The following is a 21,191-nucleotide window of genomic DNA, read 5'->3' on the forward strand; positions in this document are numbered from 1 at the left end:
CTTAAAAGTTTATTGTATTTCTTATTTTCCTTAAATCCAGGTGTGTGGACTCCTTAAGAATGAGACTTAAATCCAGTCTCATTCTTAAGAAAGTGAACAAGTACAAGGATACTGCTAACCACACTGGTGACATGACCAAATTCATAACTTGTAGACACAAAACTGGGTCATTTGCACACATCTTCTAGCAGCACACACTAAAGACAGATTGAGTTTGTAAACAGTATACATTCCTCATGAAAGCTGAGGGGAAACCTCTCGACATACAAGATCACAGAAAAGATCAGCAAAGGTGATTTCTGGAAATAATAAGTACCTAACTCATTCCATCATTTATATTTCCTCTAGAGCAAGTTCTGTTCCATGAAGGACAACCCTGATACATCGTACAGTATCTTAATACTCAATGGAGAAAGCCAAGAATCGAAGCTGCTTACAAACTTTTATGATTAGCCTACAAATAAACAGTTGTTTTTAAAATGACTGACTGAAGTAAAGTTAACTCATAATTTATGTAACTGGAAAGCTTGTCATCTGTACACTAGTCTCAGGAAAACTGTAGGTTTCAGTTTGTAGACTCCTGGACCCAACTGTCATCTACTCCTTATAGCTCCCTCCCCTAAGAGTAAGTCAAGTCTGAAACAAAGAAGAAAAAGTTAATATAAGATTTAGAATTCTTATGATTCAAATGAGTATGTTTGATTACTTTAAATTAGGAAAGAATACTGAATTTCATCAAATGCCTTTTCTCATTTGTACTAAACAACCCCTCTGGTAATCCTTTGTTTTCTCATTGATTTTTCTCCATCAGTGCTCCAGTCTCTCTAGCTTAAAAACAAAAAAAAACCCTACAGCCCTTGATAATTAAGCTTTTTAAATCTATTTCTTTAAATTTCACTTATACCACAGTCCTCAAAGTGTACTTTTTATATCTTAGCCTTCTTCTATGGGGTACTGAACAGTGGCTTAGGATGATCTTAAACAAGTTTCCTAGTGTCTCTGTGCCATTAAAAGAGAGAGAACTGTGACCACCTTCTGAGGGTATCTGCAAGGATTGAGTGAGTGTGTAATTTGGGTTACAGTACCTCATATATGGCTTTCCGGGTGGTGCTAGTGGTAAAGAACCCACCCGCCAATTCAGGAGACTTAAGAGATGCAGGTTCAATCCTGGTCGGGAAGAGCCTCTGCAGGAGGGCATGGCAAGCCACTCCAGCATTCTTGCCTGGAGAATCCCATGGACAGAGGAGCCTGGCGGGCTACAGTCCATAGGGTCACAGAGGGTCGGACACGGCTGAGGCAACTCAGCATGTGCCTCACACATGGTAAGTGCTTTAGAAACGTCAGCTATGACTATGGATGCTGTTGTCGAAATGCTGAGCTCCTTTGGCTCACTCTTCCTACTTTTGGACCCTTTACAATGAGGCTAAAAGCACACATCTCAACATGTGATATGAGGACAGACTCCTACGACGGTGACTGACACATACTAGACACTTAAACCTGTCGGTGCTGTTGCTCCATCGGTGATTTTCCCTTTTCTGCACATTTTGTGTTCACGACTTCTGCTCATTTTCCCATTAGGGTTTATGTTTTAACACTATCCAAACCTTTACTTTTATATTTGTTTAAATACTAAAGATAACAAAACTTCACCTGGTATATTTGTTGCAAACATCTTTCCAATTATGTTTGTTTTTAAATATTAATATTTTCCCACATATAAGTTTTACATTATTATACAGTGAAGTCTGTCTAATTTTTGTGTGTGATTTCTTTCATTCTCTTACTGCTCAGGATGTCCACGACCATCTAAAAGACCAGATAAATAATTAGATAGCCTTTGTTTTACTTTCTAAATGTTCTTTTTGTTGTTAATCTCTAAGTCTTTAATCTACCTGGAGTTTCTTTTGTTGTTACCTAAATATCTAACACGATTCTGTACATGTTCACACTTTTGAATATGCTCCTTCGTCAGCCTGGAATGTTTTCACTTTAACTTCTCACACCACGAGCTCTCAATATCTATTGTAGAAACATACTGTCCAACAATTGATGTCTCCTCAGTGAACTTAATTAACCACCCAGCAAGAGCTGTGTCTTCATTTCTCTTGCTTGTGTTTAGCTGAATGTAGACTACGGTTTCCCAATCGACAAGGTTGAAGAGGTAAGAAATGAATCTTTTCTCATCCTTCTTCATTATCCAGTTCAGAATCAGATAAACAAGTTTACACAAACACACAAGTACGTGCTTTTGCCAGCCTGTTTCACCACTACCTGGCACAATGTTCTGCAACCTACTGCTGAATCAGCTGGGTTCCCTGGGTCTCTCCTGGGTCAGCACAGGAGCCTGGGTTTTGTATCCTGCTCCCCAGGCAGGGTTTTGGCTCTGCGGGCCTAAGTAAAAGACAATTCGTCACTGCCCATCCATTGCCCCACCAAGCATAGTCCTACACAACTCAAAGTATATACAACAGATTATCACTGCTCCATAAGTATTTGTACCAGAGGAAACAATGAAAGGATAAACAGAAAGTAATATGATTGGTGACCTGCAGGAAAGGCTCAGGAATGGGACTGAGGAGTAACACTTCTTTGAGTATACCCTTTAATTCAGTTTCAACTTTGAAAATCATGTTGTTCTATATTCTTAACATTTGAAAACAGTTGTACTCAGGGTAAAGTCATGAAGAACTATATACAAATACTGAGCTCTCATTAGAAGGTCTGTTTTATACAGTGATGTGATTAGCAATCCTAAAATGATTTAATGTGTATTCTAGGACTAAGCATATTAATAAATATACTATAGGTAATGGAAGTCAGATTTCTCACTACCAGAGAAGAGAGTTGCAAATAAAATAATATGGAAGGATAGACTAAAACTCTGCAGAGGTGTTGATTTGGAATGCAAAGCTCAGTGAACTCATAACATGTATACACACACACACAGAAACATTTATCTCTTCTTTCCTGGCTCTTGCCCCTTGAGAGGCCCTAGAAGCAGTGACACCCCAGTGGCAGTATGGACACCTAAGTGCTCAGATCTTGGTTTTTACATTGTTTTTCACCATAAAGAATTAAAGACTTTTAAAACAGAAATGTGTGATTCCAGGGCTAGGTCAGAGAGACAGTAAGATGAATCTGGTACATTAAGTTTGCTGTACCAGAAAGTAAGGAAGGATCAGACATGTCAGGCACCAGGACACAGGCACCAGTCTGAAGCAGTTCGCACAGAATAAATCTGGGGCAATCTGAATATCAAAATAAATAATGGCAGCTACAAGTTATAATCCATAGAATAAAATAAAAATTCATTAAGTAGTCCATAATCATATAAATTAAAGAACAATGAGATAAGTGATTTTTTTAACTAAAAAATTAATAAAGGAAGCTCTGGGCTTCCCTGGTGGCTCAGCTGGTAAAGAATCTGCTTGCAATGCAGGAGACCTGGGTTTGATCCCTGGGCTGGGAAGAAGGGAACAGCTACCCACTCCAGTTTTCTGGCCTGGAGAATTCCAGGGACCGCATAGTCCATGGAAGAGTCACAAAGGAAGGGCCACAAAGAGTCAGACACGACTGAGCGACTTTCACTTTCACTCACTTTCCTTATAGCAAATGTCAACAAGAAGTAGATGATACATTGGGACTTTAAAAATCATTATCTGGTAACTACCAAAGTAGTAACTGTTTTAGATAAGAATCATAAATAAACACTAAAGGTAGTAGGTGAAAATTGGATGAGAAACAGGATATTTACATAATTCCAAAGTATCTTCTTACTAGGATATTACTGATTACAAAGGGAAAAATGTTATTCTATAGTGAAGAAATCTGAAAGGCACCATCTTACACCAGTAATGGGACAAAGAAATGATCATGTGATCCTGCTGGGAGGTGCTCGGGAGGAACCAGAATCACTTCTGGGTCTTCCCACCAAAACATGGAGAACTCCAATCTACTCATGAGGAAACATCAAACGAGCCCAAACTGAGGGACAATGTGCAAAAAAAATGGTTTGTATACTTCAAAAATGTCAAGGTAACAACAAAACAAAACAAAAAATGACTAAGGTGTCGTTCCAAATAACTCTAAAGATATAATAACTCAACATGCGATCCTGGACTGGGGAAAAAATTTTTTTTTCCCCCTGGAAAGGACATAAGTGAAAACTGGCAACATCCGAAATTTGAACAAGATAGACAGATTAGATAACAGATAATGCTGAATCAACATTAATTTCTTGGTTTGGATTATTTATGGTTTTGTATGAGAGCATCTTTTTTTTTTTTTTTTTTAAAGAAAAACACCCTGAAATGGTAAGGGTAAAGGTGCAACAGGTCTGTAATTTACTCCCAAATGATTCTGGAAAAGAAATACAGAATGACAGAGGGGGATGGGAGGGAGCAAGAGGAAGACTGAGAATAATAAAGCAAAAAACAAATGTGACAAAATGTCAATATCTGGGGATCTGGGGTGGAGTAGATGGGAACTTTCCTCTAAGTCTGAGAGTACTTCAAAGTTGAAGGGAGAGCAGTAAGCTGGAAAGGCACTGCTGGGGGGCTCTGGCAGCAGGGACAGGGCACAGCCTGGCAGGGACATGCTAATGCCTCACCCTGGGAGACCTGGAAGCAGGAATCACAGAAGTTTTGAGGGAAGGGGTCTTCTCTGGAGTTCTGAGATGCCTGGTGTGGATGGAGAGTTGTATGTGTATGTGTGTGGATACAGAGAAGGGGAGGACTGAAATTTTCTAACTGAGGGAGAGAGGGAAATCTTAGAAAGCAGGAGAGAAAGAGAAATACAGTATCAGCTTCAACCCATGACAAGTCACTCCTTCCGCTATCCACTTCTGACTGAAGTTTTGGGCAGAGTTACAAAACCTATGAGTTGGTTTATGAGCAGACTGGGAGTAGGTGCCCTTAGTCACTTGGGCCAATCTGCAGATGACCTCTGGGGAAGCCCTGCTCTGACACATCCCAGACAAGCTGTCCTAGGAAGACACACACAATAACATTATTCTAAGGACAGCATTTGGTGCTGGGATGACCACTCCATCTGTTGAGAACAGTGTTCAGAGCTTTAGAGTCACAGTTCTTTATATTCACTCATTTTGTGCCCATGTCTATAATTCTGTGTGCCAGTGGGCAGCTGGGCAGTGAACAGCTTTCCTTCTACTGGTGTCTTGTTTTAGCTTCCTGAACCAGTAGTTATTATAAACCAAATAAAGATTTCATGCCTTACAACCTTCTTTAAATTACTGAAAATACCTGCCCGGACCAAAAGACCCTCAGGCTCATGTACAAGTAGAAATAAAATAAATTTAACCCTTAAAAGCTTCCTCAAAAAAAAAAAAAAAAACAGAGCAGATTTTAGAAAACTTGTAACTCCAGTTATCTATTTTGCCCTGAGTTCTGAATTATAAGGTCGATAAGGATTATGTGAGGTCATGGGGTTTATCTCCTCCTGCAAAAGACTGGATCTAATCATCATAGAAAGATATTTATCTACTATTATTTTAAGTAACTCCAAACGAGGAGAGGCTATCAATTTTGGCAGCAGCCTACTCTATCTTCTTTAAAACATGTGCAGCCAAGGAATTATTTTTTGGTTTTAAATTGAATTTGTTTGGTTTATACTAGTTCCCATTTTCTTTGAGCGCTATAAAATTCTTCCCCGATCTCCTCGTCTCTGAAGAAACAGCACCAATCCCCTTTCAGCTTTATTCAAATCATTCATCATACTTCTTAACCCACTCCAGTGCAGGGTGATGCCAAGGGTACATGAAAGAGAAAATCTAAAATGACACCTTTTAGCACTGCATTGCCTGGCTGCACCCTAATGGATGGCATTCATCATGATGGCTTTGAGCCATCCAGATAGATTCCACTGTGTTCCCTAGTTGTTTCAAAAAACAGAGTAGACTCTAATACAGTTTTCACTAAAATTGTTAACATAAAGATTTGCATTTGTTCCTGGGTTGTTATTTTATGCAGAAGGCCTTAGTACCAGACCACGCTGAACAAATAAGTGGCTACTATATTTAGAGACCTGCATTTTTACCTGGTAAGTACCAGTCCCTTTTAAACTTTAGGTAGAAAATCATCATGAGCAGTGACCATATCACTTTGGAGATTCCATTCAAACGAGCAAAAATACATCTACTGCAGATTACGAGTGCTCTGCCCTGCTGAATGAAAAGAAGGTATCCAAGGAGCTTACGGCAAGCTGGAAGCATGACACTTGTATCAAATAATTACTACAAAAGAATGAATTGAATCTAAGTGCTACACTGCAGAGATATAAAGCCAAGAAAAAAACAGGACGTAATTCTGGGAGATGGGATCAAAAAGAAGAGGCTGGAGGCTCAAAAGGGAGTGGATATATGTATACTTACAGCTGATTCACGTGGTTGTGCAGAAGAAACTAACTCAACATTGTAAAGCAATTATCCTCCAATTAAGAAAAAAATAAAAAGGAGGTTCTTGAGCCAGTTCTTAACAACGGGTAGGATTTTGAATAGACTGAGGCTAGAAAAGGAGGAAGTGGTCATTTAAGGAAGACAGGGCACAGACAACAGAAATATGGGAATCTGCTCAAAGTATTTGAGGAAATGGAGGTTAATATACAACATAATACATGAAAAAGCCCCAAAGAGAGGCTGGAACTAGCTGCTGGAAGATCACGAATACTGAACTAGTAGTCTGCCTTACTCTGTAAGCACGCAAATACTATCCAAAATTTAAGGCTCAAATGGCTGCAAGGCATATCCAAAATTATTAGGAACAACTTGTGAACAGTGGCCACAAAAAACACAAAAATAAAACAATTGGATTTGCCTGTAGAACACATTACAACTGGGGCTGTAAAATAAAATGGTGAACTTCTGGTAAGATGACCTTTTGTGGGATAACTAGATCAAGAAAGAAGAGTAAGACTAAGGTAATGAATTAATGACTAGAAATATCATCTGAAAATATAACCAATTAAAATACTTCAAAGAAGAATACTATCTTTCAATGTCAATAAATTATACAAATCAGTCCAACACTGCTATACAGTTTTATTTTACACCCAAAATTTCATATTTCAACATCTAATAATATAGATTTAGACTCAACACGTCATTTCATGGTTTTCCTTGAGTATATTTACATTTTGGTTTTGCATCTGATGTACCTTATGATGATTACATGATTTGCTGTGTTTTCCTTCTTTCAGTTTAAACTCTGGTAATGAAGAAGCACATAGTTCCTAGTGACAGATTTTCACACGGTCAGATTACTATCATGAGATACCTGGTCTTCCTGTTATCTGGATATTTTGAATAAAATCTCCAAATGCAGCCTTAATACTCTATTTACACATCCAATCTAATATAAACAAAGGAGGAAAAAACGACCAACTTTCTTTAAACATTATTTTATGCATACTTTAAAGTAGTATTCCGATTTTCATCGAGGAGACTCAGCAGATACAAATGTGTATAAAAAGTATTACTTGGGGAACCTCTAAATACAAACATTTCCATAGTAATTTCCATAATAGACAAGGGAAATTAACAAAACAAGATATTTATTTCTACTAGAGAGGCTCCAAGGATAGGCTACCTAAAGAATTGTTTTTCTAAATAGAAAAACCCGTTTCTACTCTGTACTGCACAAGATTATAGGCAGAATTTCAGAAAGCTGAAAATCCTTTTAAATAACACTTCCTCTGGCTTTAATCACAAATAATTGCCTCTTTTGGTGCTAATGAGCATGAGCCTCACAGAATGGAATGTAATTCTGCCGGTTCATTCAGGGTAATGGCTTTGTGAGCTGGTGACTCTGCGAGAGATGGGGTCTCAATTTCCTAGAGTACAAAAGTGAGCAGCAATACATTTTTCACTTGAGGAAGATTTTCTAACCTATGTAAATATAAGTAGAAAACCCATTATCTATTGATAAAAACAACAAAGTAGGTTAAATAAAGTTTTAAGTACTACTCTCCTTTAATAGCCATCAGCTCCCTGGATCATGAAAGTAAATAAAGTACTTCACTTACTGAAATCAATGAGAAACCGTCCAAATCCTTGCCTTTGGTGCTGGGGCATGATCATTATGCAGGAGACATTATACTTCTGCTGGCAAAGTTTTTCCTGAGGGAAGGAGAAACAGATCAAGTATGTCAGAGCGCTGCTAAAGCGGGCAATTCCCTGCACCTGCGACTGTCCATATGCCATGGTCCACTAAGGTGAGCGGCGTGTTAGGTCAGGATCAAGCAGAATAATTCGACCATCTTAATCAATCAAACTATCAGCTAACAACAAACTACGCACTCCAGGCATGCCTCTCAATTACATCTTTACTCTTAAAAGTCAGCACCATGAAATATGAATAAAGAATCCAAGGAAATGTGAGTCAAATGAAACAGCACAGTATGGAAGAAAGGTTTTCTATGCTCAAACAACCTGGGAGATGGGCGGAGGGAGTGGGGGAAGATGCAGAGAGTCACCCAGCGGGATCAGTTAAGAACACCTTGTAAAAGGCCACAGTGAAACTATAACAGTGTCTGTGTGGGGAGACTTGCACGATACATTTCTCTTATGAATAAACAGTCAAAGTAAAATGCTGGAGAAATAATCTATATTTCAAAGAAGGACAACAAAACAAAAAAAACAGCAACAAGAAATCCCCAAGCCTGCAAACCAAAGTGAGGCCAACATATTACCAACAGTCTGAAACCAGGAGGAAGACTGGAGAGAATATAGTGGAAATGGTTCTTGTAGTTCAGGGAAAATTTGCAATGTTCATGGGCTATGGCATCAGAGCAGCAACATTTTCTTGACAGTACATAGAAGCTGCCAAAACCTACACAGAGAAGACCTGGAAAAGGCTTTTGAGGTTGTGAATGCTCTGGCCAACTATAAACCACAAATTAGATTAACCGCAAATGGTACTAACCACATCAAAGAATTACCTTGGAACACCCAGATCTTTAATGAACCTATTTGAAAGATCACAGGAAATGGTGGAGGAAAAAACACTACAGGGCGGAATTAAAGATTTTGTGAAAAAGATGTGCTCCTGACTTTCGCACATTTGGAGCTGTCTGTGGAATCTCCAAGAAATGAGGAGTAAGAAATAATGTATGTCAATCTTCCTAAGAAACTGGATGGTCCCATCACTGGATGTGTACATCCATGGCAAAGACTCAAATAATTAGTGTGTTTTGCAAAGTCAGACAAATGGGTCACTGTATCTAAAATGAGGTGTATTCTGAGCTAAAGGATTCATCCTTGACACAAGTCTTTTCTTTATTCCAAACTATTTTTACCTGTGTGATATTTTTGGAAATCTAACCCAAAAGTGGTCCTTTCCCCCCATCCTTGCCCCCTGCCTTTAAACACGTTACCACAGCTAAACTGTAAACAACTGCTCCCTCCTTCCTTCCTGTTTTGAGTCATCTATTACATGCTTAGAAAGATATATGCATGTAATGATTTACACTAAACTTTTCCAGGTCATCTCGGCCATCCTTTGGCTATAACATCTAGAATTTGGTTTAATCTCAGAGGGCCACAGTCCCTCAGACTCCAACTGCGATGTTAGAATATGGCTTAATTTGCATCTAGTCTTTTAACATGGCTGTTTTTTAGATTTTGTTTTACTGCACTTGCAAAGGATATTTTAATATTCCAAGTATGATAAGAAATGACAGCAGTTGCTGCCATACTATAAAAGAAACAGTGACAAAATGAAAAAAGTTTAGCTTGTTCTAAGTAAAATGTTTGGTGAAGAAAATGGCAACCGACTCCAGTACTGTTGCCTAGAAAATTCCATGGACAGCAGACCCTATAGTTCATGGGGTTGAAAAGAGTCAGACACAACTGACCATGCACACAAATAAAAATGTTGGGTGCCCTGTGACAAAGAGAAGACTCAAACCCCAAGAGTTACTGTGAACCAAAGACCTAGAGGTCAACTCAACATAAGGTAGAACAACGTCAATGGGCATCACTATTTGTTTTAAAATGCAGATAGATTTAAAGAAACACCATTTTCAAACAGAAAGGACAGTCATGACCATTATTCTTTTTAATTCTTTGGAGAAAAAATTAAAAATTCTTTTAAATTATTTGGACACATCTATACAGAAGGTAAAATGTTCTATAAATTATATAAATTTCCTAGCTATTGCTTTCCCTTGTATTAATTCTCTATCATCTGTAATCTATAAAAGTTAACAGTCTTCTTTTTCATTTTAGAGCTTTACCAAATACATGATTAAAATGGTGAGGCTGTTTCCCATGAGTGCTGTCACTTATTCCTATTTTTGTTTATGGTCTCTGGGTTGTTTCTTAAATTTGGAAAAACTTCTGTATGCAAAGTTTTGACCTTCCATGAAAACGACAATTCCCTTAGGCATTCCATTATGTAACAGTAGATTAATTAAAATTCACTTATCACCTAATATGTAAACATATATCATAAAATAAATAAGCTATAGGATTTGGAGCATTTATATTCTGCCCTAGAAATCTTAAAATTACCATTCTGGCATATTAAACTATTTCCTAAGTACCTAAGAAAATTTAAGGTTAGCCTGATAAATATCTCCAAACTCAGATTCCTTTTATTGCATACGAGTTAATGTATCTCAGAAGCCTCTGAACAGAAGAACGTGAGATAATTGCTCTGAACCACGTGAAAAAGACAAACTACAGCCACTCAATATGCTAAGGGCTCCCCTATATTAACAGCTGGAGATACTTAGGCTTTCTAAAGATGAGGCTAATTTAGATCTGAAAACAATAGCGCAGAGAGTAAGAGACGAAAGAGTAAAACCAGCCATTCTATCAGCTTAACTGTCCACATGCCAGCGTTCCAGCTCACTGAGATGCTGATGACCACAGAGGGAAGGCAACAGGGAGAAAGGAGAATTCTCTTTTAAATGCTACATTATACTGAAACCTTCATGTTGATACCACTTAGGGGGAAAGGGGAACTAAGCTTAAAATTTAGACAATGAAAGACGCTAGGTGGTCTGCAAGGCAGCAATTATAACATTACATGAATGCTGACAGTCAACACAGCAAATAGTGCTGAGGCCTTTTACACACTTCCTAGGCACAATGCTCATGGTTTTTTTTGTGTGTGTTTTTCTTAATGAGCTCTGAATAAGAACCTGAGCTTTTCAGAAACATGTCATTTATTCAAATTAAGAGTCATAAAAAGGCCCTGTTTAAAGAATTGGACTCTACCAAAAACATTCTGAAAAAGAAAATGAAGGTCATACTGGCTCTTGTTTTACCTTAGAGAAGTATCCAACCAGATGACAGCCCTTTTCATCATTTTTTGTAAGGACATAAAAAAGGAATGGCTCGACATCATAATACAATGTTTTGTGGTCCAGGAAGAGCTTGGCTAACAAGCAAAGGTTTTGGCAATAAATTTTGCTCATATTCCCATCAACCTAGCAAAGAGAAACAGACAACATTATTTAACATAAAAATACCACTCAATATAAAACTGTTTCTTTTATATGGTATTTTGGAAAGCATGTACTTTTTTTTCAAATTCCAAACTAAACAATTAACACACTCCATTAACCAAGAAAGTTTACCAGAAAATAGCTGTCATTTGGCAAATCAGAATTCCACCTTTTCTCTTAAATTGGGGTAAATTTAAGGTAGCTTAAATTTCTCTTTACACTTCCTGAAGAAAGGCCATACATTGCTAACAAAGGAGTAATTTTTATTCACTATTTATTACAACTAAAAAAAATGATTAGGCATTCCTTCTCTATTTGAACCAAGTAAACTTGAATTAAAGAAACGTAAACCAATCAAAATGCTGCTTGAGTCAGTTAAACTTTATGTTGTTTCCAAAGGGCCTCACATTAAAATAAACTATATTATTCTGATTCCTCAGAAACATGGATGCACAAAAGAGGATTCCATTTTGGTTTTATCCCAAGCATCATTTTAAATATAATTGGAAAAGATAAAATTTCTATGTTGGGAATACTTACAGAGAAAGTGAGATGAATTTTAACCTACAGTAAGTACCATGATTACAGTCTACTTCTCTTCAAAATAAAAGAATCAAGCTGTGTTACTGATGGTTACAGACAAGAGGCGAGGCACAGATGCCAATTTCGTTGATCAAATGTAGTTACTTGTTGAAAACAGAAAGCACAGCAGATTCAAGAAGAAGATCCCTAGCACTTTTCTTACGGGAAGTGGATATTTGCTAACCAGAGCTCTTGGACAATAAACTTGATCATTCTTGAGTCTCCTGTGGACCATACCGGTTCTCATAATGCACAGATTATTTTTAGACTTCATATAACCATTTCCCTTGGATGATACCTCGGTCCCGCACATGGCAACATGATCAAATATGGGCAACAGGCACAGAGGATACAATTCTCTCTTTAATTAAAGGAAGTTTTTTGGAGTATGGTCCTTTTGGAAATGGTAGTATATAACAAAAAGGAAAGACAGAGATGTATGTATCCCTGAACCAGAAAAACAGAGATGACAATGCTGGAAAGTCTGACCAGTTGTGAAAGGTCTAATATGACATGCTTTCAAGAGGGATATAGAAAAGATACGAAAGTAGTAATCTGTGATTATTATTCATTTATTTTAGAAGTTACTAAGGACACTGCAAAAACAAAAGTTCCCCACATGCTATACTCTTAGTATTAACTCAGATTCTGAAATAGGGACCTTGGCACTTCTTCAATCCAATTCCTTCAATTATTTTTATGAATAAAAAATTTACAGATCTGCTTCTGATTTTTCCCTTCTTATCTATGTATGGTCCCAAATTAGAGCATTTGGTCCTGAATTAGAGCTTTCTCATTAGCCTAACAAGATTGATTCTCTTACCCCAGAAGACTTTTCCTGGATTTATGAGAGGTTCACCCCCTCTGGCAGAGTTATGCTGATTTATTTAACAATTACTTAAAGCCAACAATGTGTTCTGTCCTTTGAGAAACAATGAGACACTGATTTTCATTTTATTTTGGTTAGAAGAAAGCTTCCAAGGCATCAAGGAAGGAGCCAACAGTTAAGTTGAACTTGTGACATTCATTAATTAAGCTTCAGCTGAGAACAGCTCTGTTGTCTCAACTGGTTGGGGCTGGCCTGTTAGCATCCCAAGATGAACAACAGGACAGCCACTGGCATCTGCCTTTCCCGTTAGCCCAGTGGTTCTCACTGCGGGTGATTTCTGTCCTTTAAGAGACATTGGCTATGTCTGGATATTCTGACTGGAGGGGGGTTGGGGCTACTGGCATTTAGTGGGTACAGGCCAGGGACGCTGCTAAACATCCTACAATGCCCCCTACACCAAAGAATCATCCAGCCCAAAACATAAACAGCCCCCAGGGTGAGAAACTTTGTGCCTCCCGTTTAGTAAGAACTAACACATCAAATCTTCTCAGCAACAAAACCCTTCTCCCTTCAAGCTTGCCAAAAGAGCCTGATTTAACCAGGAAGACGGGCTTCAGAAAAATCATAAGACACAATATATGTGTTCTCTGGTGAGTCTTGGGAAAAAGCAATGGGCCCAAGACCGTCTGAGAGAGGGAGCCTGATCCATGAGAGAAACCTAGGCATGACCCTCCCCTACATTAAATTTAATGCAAGACATTACAGACCAGAATTATAGAGAAATGTGGGGTAGGATAACAAATTTCTAATCTGAACAACTCCGAAAAAGAGAACCCTAAAGTAAAACTATTTCAGAGAAAGAGGAGATCATATCTGCTGTGCAGGGAAGGCTTCTTCTGAGCACTCCGGAACAAACCCAATGACTGAGATGCATAACAGAAATTATAATAAGGCAGGGTGATGGAAGCACGCAACCAGAGTGAGAGAATTGAGAAGGCCTGTGAATAGGCAATAACAGGAAAGAAAGGCATGGCTTCTTCAAGAACAAGTGACTCAGCCAAACTGGATCCCTGAAACTGACAACAGAACATGATCAAACCACGAAACGATATACCGGCAAAGACCTTCTGCTACTAAATCAATTCTGAAAACACAAAGTGTCTTCAAGAACACACAATAACAGACACATGGCCACAAGGGGTTCCTGTGAACAGCAGAGTTCTCCAGGGGTGGTCACCCACCCAGATTGGGAAGGGAGGGAGTCCCAACATCTGCTGAGGTCTCACCAAAAGGATTAGCCACCCTGCCAAGAAGTGGATGGAAACACAGGTGGTTGTGTACTGAGGAGATATGTACAGCTGCTCAATTCCCTGGAAGAGTGAGCACCTGCCAGACACTGGCTGGAGCTGCTGAACAAAGCTAATTTCTCCTGCCAAAGAGAGTAGAATTTACAAAGAGCTAAGGAGATCATAAATTCACTGGTGAATATATCTGGTGCAGACAGGGATTTGGGAGAAGACAAAAAAGTTAATGTGATGAAGTAGGAATTCATCATCAATCTCAAAGGTTGCTTAACATGGTTAGAAAAACACTTCAAAATATGGAGATATTTGAAAAAGCAGTCTGAATTTCAGTGCCAAAATTGAATAAACATTGTACCTTCTATGAACAAATCAGTACATAGTCAACAATTAGAAGCACTAGGTTTCCAATGCTGAGTTTTTTATTTACACATGCTTACCTCAAATACTGAAAGGTCTTTCCTTCGGTAAATTTCATTTGCTGGAGGATGAAACCATCCACATTTCTTTGAGTGTCTTAATAAAATATTTTTACTTTTCATATATTTAAGACAGAATTCACACAGGTAAAGCTTTGGTAATCTGTTGAAATTTTAAAACCAAAGAATATAATCTGATTGGTTATTCCTTTCAGGGGGAAATATTAAACATTGTTCAATTCTCTCTAAGCCATAAAAAGGCAGTATAATGGTATTTGAAGGAAGTAGTTTAAAAAAGGAAAAAGAAAGCCAGTAGTAGACAGAATGTACAATCTTTACATTATTTTTCAATCTAATAGTATTTGCTGTCTTTACTGTACGAACAAATCATTTCTTTCCTTAGAAATGTCCTATTGAAAAAAGGTTTTCAGACTTGGAACTATGACTCTAATAAAAACTATGGCATCCTGTCAACCATGTACATTTCTCAAATTTCACACTTAATGTCATGATTTCAATATTACATATAATCAGTGGCGTAACGATAACAAATCTTTTCAGAGAGAAGTGAACTCATTATTTTTAAAATGATCTGTGTACTTATAAGACAGGGAAGTCCTAGAATTTAGCTGTCTCCAATTCTTATGGATGAGGTAACTTTAAGGTTACTATCAGTTATACACAATCTAAAGCACTAAGTGCAGTCAAGTCAATGACCTTATCTGTTCCTACCAATTCCACTGACTCTGAGTAACATTAGACAATCAGCTTTCTCACTTCTGCTGACTTTTTCTCCACCTTAGAAATGACACCATTTTGTTAACCAGTGCCCTGTTATGCTTAGGTAGACACTGCTTGTATTTACAAGAGAATGCCTGGAAGCATTCTCAAGGGCTTTGGGATATAAACATGGGGGGAAGGGTTTTGGGGAGAACTAGACAGACTCATCATAGAAATCTCAAATCTTGGATTCATATACAAAATTTATCCAAAGCTCTCAGAACAACATGACTTATGATTACCCATACATATAAGAGCTCATTGGTGTTTGGTGTTTTTTCAAAAACTGTTTAGGAACATGGAGCTGAGTGATATGAAACCAAAACCCCTGACTCTTAGTCTGCCACTTCTAGAAATCCTCCCCATTTTCTCCAGTTAGATGACTGGAGAGATGCCCATGAGAAAGAGAAAAGGGTGATATCTATTCTAGAAGAAAAGTAAATTTGTGACTACCAAACTTTGCAGGCTAAAGCATTTGAGAAGATACTAATGAAGTATGCCCTGACATACCTGAAGGAAAAAAAGTCTGTTCACAAAACACCCATTTTTAGATACATTAGTTCAAGACAATTTCACAGCTAATCTTAGTTCAGGACAAAAGGAAAACCTAGTACCATTATTTTCTCTTCATTTTTAACAAGTTAGTCACAGATGCTCTGAAAGTCAAGACTTGGGGAAGAATCTCTGAAGGCTACCCACTCCCACCTATTTCCTTCCATAGTTCCTTCTTTTGCTGTGTGTGCTCAGTGCTAAGCTGCTTTAGTCGTGTCTGACTCTTGTGACCCCGTGGACTGTAGCCTGTCAAGCTCCTCTGTCCATGGGATTCTCCAGATAAGAATACTGGAGTAGGTTGCCAGTTCCTCCTCCAGGTCTTTTGCTCTAATTTATGTTAAAAAAAAAAAGAATACTTGACAATAAAATGCCAGAAATCATGAGATAAAACTAACAAGCCTAATTAGGAAAATGAAAAAGACAACTAAGAAGAAACTACCAAATACTTTACAATGGCTAAATTTTTTTTCTTGATTTGCTTTCTTACATAAACGATATTTCCCCAGTTAATTTACAGCAGAATTTCCCCAGAAATTTACAACACTGGTGTAACTAAGGAGTATAAGGTGTTTGTATAGAACAATGACTACTATAAGAAGGTGCTGACAAAAGCGATAGTTTTGGAACCACCTGAAATTGAACTGAAATTGACACTCAAAATTTATGTCTTAAAAAATCACCTAGTTTCAGTTCTAGAAGGCTCCTTCCTACATGTGGCACGTTAAGGCTGCACACCTGCCAGGCTTATTCCATTACCTTGCATATTCCTGTGGGTAAGGCGAGGAGTACCAGGTTTGGATTTCATATTTCCCAAATTCTATTACAGAAGGGTACCGGCCACAGTCTTCCACTCCACTTTCACACTCTATTTTCTGTCAGAAAGAAAACAAAACAGAAGTCTCAGAAGAGGATTTCTTCACTTACACTTTGGTTCTTTCACCAGTGGTTATGAAAATCTACCAATGCTTTACAATGGCTAAATTTTTTTCCTTGATTTGGTTTCTTACATAAACAATATTTTCCCCAGTTAATTTACAGCAGAATTGTTTTCATGTTGTTGAAAAAATCACTATAGGCCTTTGTGAAACAAAAGTCAACTTTGTATCATATACATATCTAAACAAATACTCTTAAGAAACAGTATTACCAATATAGGAAAAAATGAGTACCTGTTAGAACATACAAACCTCTATGAACACGCAGTGATCTGCTACAATGTATTAAAACAGGAAATTCTATGATGCGCCATTACACACTGTCTCACTGTTAACAGTTCCTGTTCTCCACCAAGTAACATTTACCCCAACTGTAATTAAATAATCAATTTGAAGTCTGCAGTTTGATACCCATCTCCTTTTACTCTCATGCAGGAGGTTAGAACTTTGCCTGCCTGATTCATCCGGACATTGCCAGGGTCTAGCCCAGTGCCTGACACAGCCAAGACATATTCTTGAATGGAAAAGCCAGGGTTACTGGGTTGGATAGAACAGGCTTTAGGTTTAGCAGTAACTTTCAGGTAATTGCTTGCTGTTCATCATGTTTAAATATGAATGCCAGATACAATCTCCCAAAGTGGTAATATTTAAGGACTTCAAATCTCAGTGACTAGGGGGCGCCGGGTGGGGTGGGGGGCATGGGGTGGGTGGTGGTGGGATACATTTTATCTTAGCCAAAGGGAAAAACACTACAAAGAATGCAGAATGAGGAATGGAAATATCCAATGGCCCCTCAAGGAGAAATAAGCACAAGTATTTAGTCCAGGTGGTTTCTACTAAAACTAAACCTCAAGAGCCTTCAGACAGATCCCTACTCCCCACAAAAGGAAGTGAGGTAGAGCAGGTAATCTATCGATAAATATCGTGCCCTGAGAATGTGGTCTTGTTCAGCTGCTAAATTGTGTCCGAGTCTTTGTGACCTGATGGACTGCAATATGCAAGGGTTCCCTGTCTTTCACTATCTCCCGGAGTTTGCTCAAATTTATGTCCACTGAGTCAGTGATGCTATCTAACCATCTCATCTTAGGCCGCCCTCATCTACTTTTACCTTCAATTCTTCTCAGCATCAGTCTTTTCCAATGAGTCGGCTACTAAATGTGGTCTACTAACAGAAAAACTCACAATCCGTAATAAATTTGTTTCTGACAAGTCCAACAGCCCTTCTTTTCAATGTTTTGGTGAAAATAAGCTAAGTAGACTTACTATCTTAGGGAAATCATTTAAAAGAAATTACTGGACATTGAAAATAAAAGTAATTACAACTGATTATGCAACACCATAATGTCTTCACCAATGCCCAGGAGTTAAAATCAGGAGACGTTTTTCATATTGCTGGCCATCTGAGCTGGAAGGAGCACTGGTCAATTTAAAAGTGATTTCTTCTTTCAGTGAGCTATTTAAAAGGGGTATTTTCTTAATTTGAGCAAGAATAATCAGAAATCTATTCTTTACCCCAGAAGCATTTTTTAAAATCTGCCTCAACAACTGCTACTCTGGCCTATTTTGTGAGACCAGCTGAGCCATTACCAACTTGTGAGAGTGAAGACAACTCAAAGTCAGGACTTTTGAATGTACAGTCAACAGAAATGATGGTAGCAGTTAAAGAACCATAAAAGATTTTGAAGGGGATTCTTTATAAAATCAAGGCAGTTAATTTCACAGTAGTCAGATACAAAAGTCATATATTATCTTGGTTTCTGGATTGCAGTATTCTGGCCTTACCTCCCAAGACAGTTCCTGGGCCTGCTTGAAAACATCCAAATCCTCTTCAGTAACGGTATCCTTGTTTCCAATCACATTTATATCTGTACTTTCCTGTTTGATGCTTATTTTGATTTCCGTATCTGTCATTTAAAACCAGCAGAAAGTGTATTTATTGACTTGCATCATGAATAACCACCATATAATTACCAAAATGGTACCAAATTAGCACAGTGGGCAAATAGGGAATTTTTTTTTTTAAAGCTTTATAAGCTTTTACATCTAAGCGCTACTCATAGATCCAGCAGTACCTTTTCCCTGCCATACCCAAATTATTTGAATTATCATTGTCATCTTCTTTTAGCTTCAGTAAACAAACACGAGAAAGTAAGAGCAATACAAAAAAAAATCACAGTTTTCAACCAAGATTAGAAGGCATAGCAATGTCTAGGTATAGAATTCCCATGATCATGTTTGAGACAATAAAATCTATCATTCTGTCCCAATGACACATAGTTTGGCTTTTGTTTTATATAAAGGATAGCACATGTAACGGGCCAATCTGTTAAATGAAATCATGAAATCGGTTTTCTCCCTGAGGTGAATACACACACAGACACACTCACATCCAAAAAAGCACACTTCACAGAATTACAGATCAGGCTCTGTTGAGAAGGAAGCAGGATGAACTTTGTCATGAGAAAGCAATGGACAGAGGGAAATGAGGAGCCGACGTCCCCCCTGCCGGAAGCGCGGACAGCACGTGGCCACACAGCGCTGTGGCTGGAGGGGTGGCACGGGGTGGGGGGCGTGGCGGAAGCGCGACAGTGGCTGCTCATGCGGGACCACAGCGCCATAAGCAACGCTATGACAGCATCTGGGGGGGGCCCTAGTGTCACTACAAATGGAAGGAAATCATCAGAGTGGGAGAGTATTAGTTGAAAAAACAATGTTTTGGAGGTTTAGTCAGCATTAGAAAAAGGTCAAAGTTTCACTGCTTCTGTATGAAAGTGAAGTGGAGAACAAGAGAAATAGCTAAGACCTATGTGACAAATAGGAATTGATTGATTCTGTTTTTTTCCGGGGGTTGGGGGGAAAGGGACGGACGCAGGTTTGGTTGGAGCTTTGACCTTTTGCTTACCATCATCCTGATCAGGTTTAATCCTTCCGTCTGTCAAGCTCCCCTTCCCTGGTGAGGGGGTCCCCATCTGAGGGGTCACTTTATATTTTAACCTGCCTAGCATCCTGTGCTTTTTAAGGAAAGTTGTTCGCTTGAAGTGAGCAATTGCTTTAAAAATACGCCCTCTAGCCATCCCCCAGCTAGAGGAGGAGGAGTGAGAAATAAACCTACTTCTAATATCTCTTTTTCCAAAGAAATGGGCTTTAGATTTTGCTGTGAGAGGGAATTCGGTTTTACGACGCATACGTTTAGGTGGTGCATAACTTGGGTGTCCCTTTTGGCGAGACTGTCCCTGAGTGGTATAGATATGAGAGAGTCCGTCAAAGAGTGCCTTCAGCTGGCTGTTATTAGTAAGACTGCTAAAGGAGGGCACGCTGGACTGGCTGGAAGAACTCTGGGGAGAGGTAGAAGAGACAGAAGTGCTGGACTTTTGTGAGCTAGGGCTCTGACCAGAGATGGGGGTCGGGGTTGGGAGTGAAGAAAGTGGAGGTTTTAGCTTTTGTGTGGTACCTGGAGCCAACACATGAGAAGTGCATGACTGTTTCTGAGAGACCTTTTTCCTTGGACGATAGTGCTTTGAAAAGTCTATTATTTCACCTCGTGATCTGCGACCATCAGGTGATGGTGTGAAAAACTTAGTAAGGCCATCAATGAGCCCTTTGGTTTTCTTGTTAACTTTAAGTGTAGAGGCAGAAATGTAGGTGGAGGTGGTGGTGATTTTGGTGGTGGCACCAGGCCGAGTGGGGTCTGTAACAGCCAATCTGCTGCTTGAGTCCTTCCCAGATGCAGCATGACCGGATGAAGGTGTGGTACAGACTTTAGTCTTTTGACCCCTACCAGGTGACCCCCTTCCTGTGAATGCATTCATGGATCCTTCATCACTGGTTACAGACCTAGGCAAAAATTTAGAGAATAGCGTCAGCATTTAATAATAAAATTATAAAGGTTTCTAATACAAGTTTATAGCAACTAGATGCAGTCAACGGGCTTAAACTTAAAAAACTGAATTGCAACCCTAAAGCCCTGCTTGTGTGTGTGTGCCTTCACTGAGGTGTTTTTCTCTGTTGAAACAGGTTGCAGCCACTACGCTAGTGAGTCATGATTCTCCCAGGGCCTGTCCAACAGGTACTGGAAGAATCATGTGCACCCAAGGGCATTATGAGTAAGAAAATTTTTGAGGAGATTAAAAGATCACCTCATGGTTTCATTATAGTTAAATAAAAAAATGTTACCCCTTGTGTCATTATACATAATTGTGATTTTCTGCAATGCCTTTTTAAAAAAGTATTAAAAGAAAGAAGTCATAAGTATTATCTCGAAGTGAAAGAAGAAACTTATGTAATCTCTAGTTAGAAGCAATTTTAACTCAAATGGAAAATTGAT

The 21,191-nt window shown here is 38.6% G+C and overlaps 1 protein-coding gene across 4 annotated transcripts in view; it reads right to left on the reverse strand.

Annotated features, from left to right (window-relative positions):
* KAT6B (lysine acetyltransferase 6B) overlaps nt 1–21,191 on the reverse strand; it is a 185,688-nt gene that overhangs the window by 28,521 nt on the left and 135,976 nt on the right. For 2 of the 4 annotated variants that reach the window (XM_040242364.1, XM_040242365.1), the window contains exons 8-13: nt 19,770–20,701; nt 18,650–18,771; nt 16,689–16,804; nt 14,622–14,763; nt 11,290–11,451; nt 8,041–8,134 (exon numbers count right to left, since the gene is read on the reverse strand). In XM_040242364.1, coding sequence (XP_040098298.1) covers nt 8,041–8,134; nt 11,290–11,451; nt 14,622–14,763; nt 16,689–16,804; nt 18,650–18,771; nt 19,770–20,701 — 1,568 coding nt within the window. The remainder of the gene's footprint in view (nt 1–8,040; nt 8,135–11,289; nt 11,452–14,621; nt 14,764–16,688; nt 16,805–18,649; nt 18,772–19,769; nt 20,702–21,191) is intronic. The other 2 variants (XM_040242366.1, XM_040242367.1) reach the window with 2 other exon arrangements.

The sequence above is a fragment of the Oryx dammah genome, unplaced genomic scaffold (assembly GCF_014754425.2).
Source record: "Oryx dammah isolate SB20612 unplaced genomic scaffold, SCBI_Odam_1.1 HiC_scaffold_6, whole genome shotgun sequence".
In the NCBI taxonomy this organism is placed as follows: Eukaryota; Metazoa; Chordata; class Mammalia; order Artiodactyla; family Bovidae; genus Oryx; species Oryx dammah.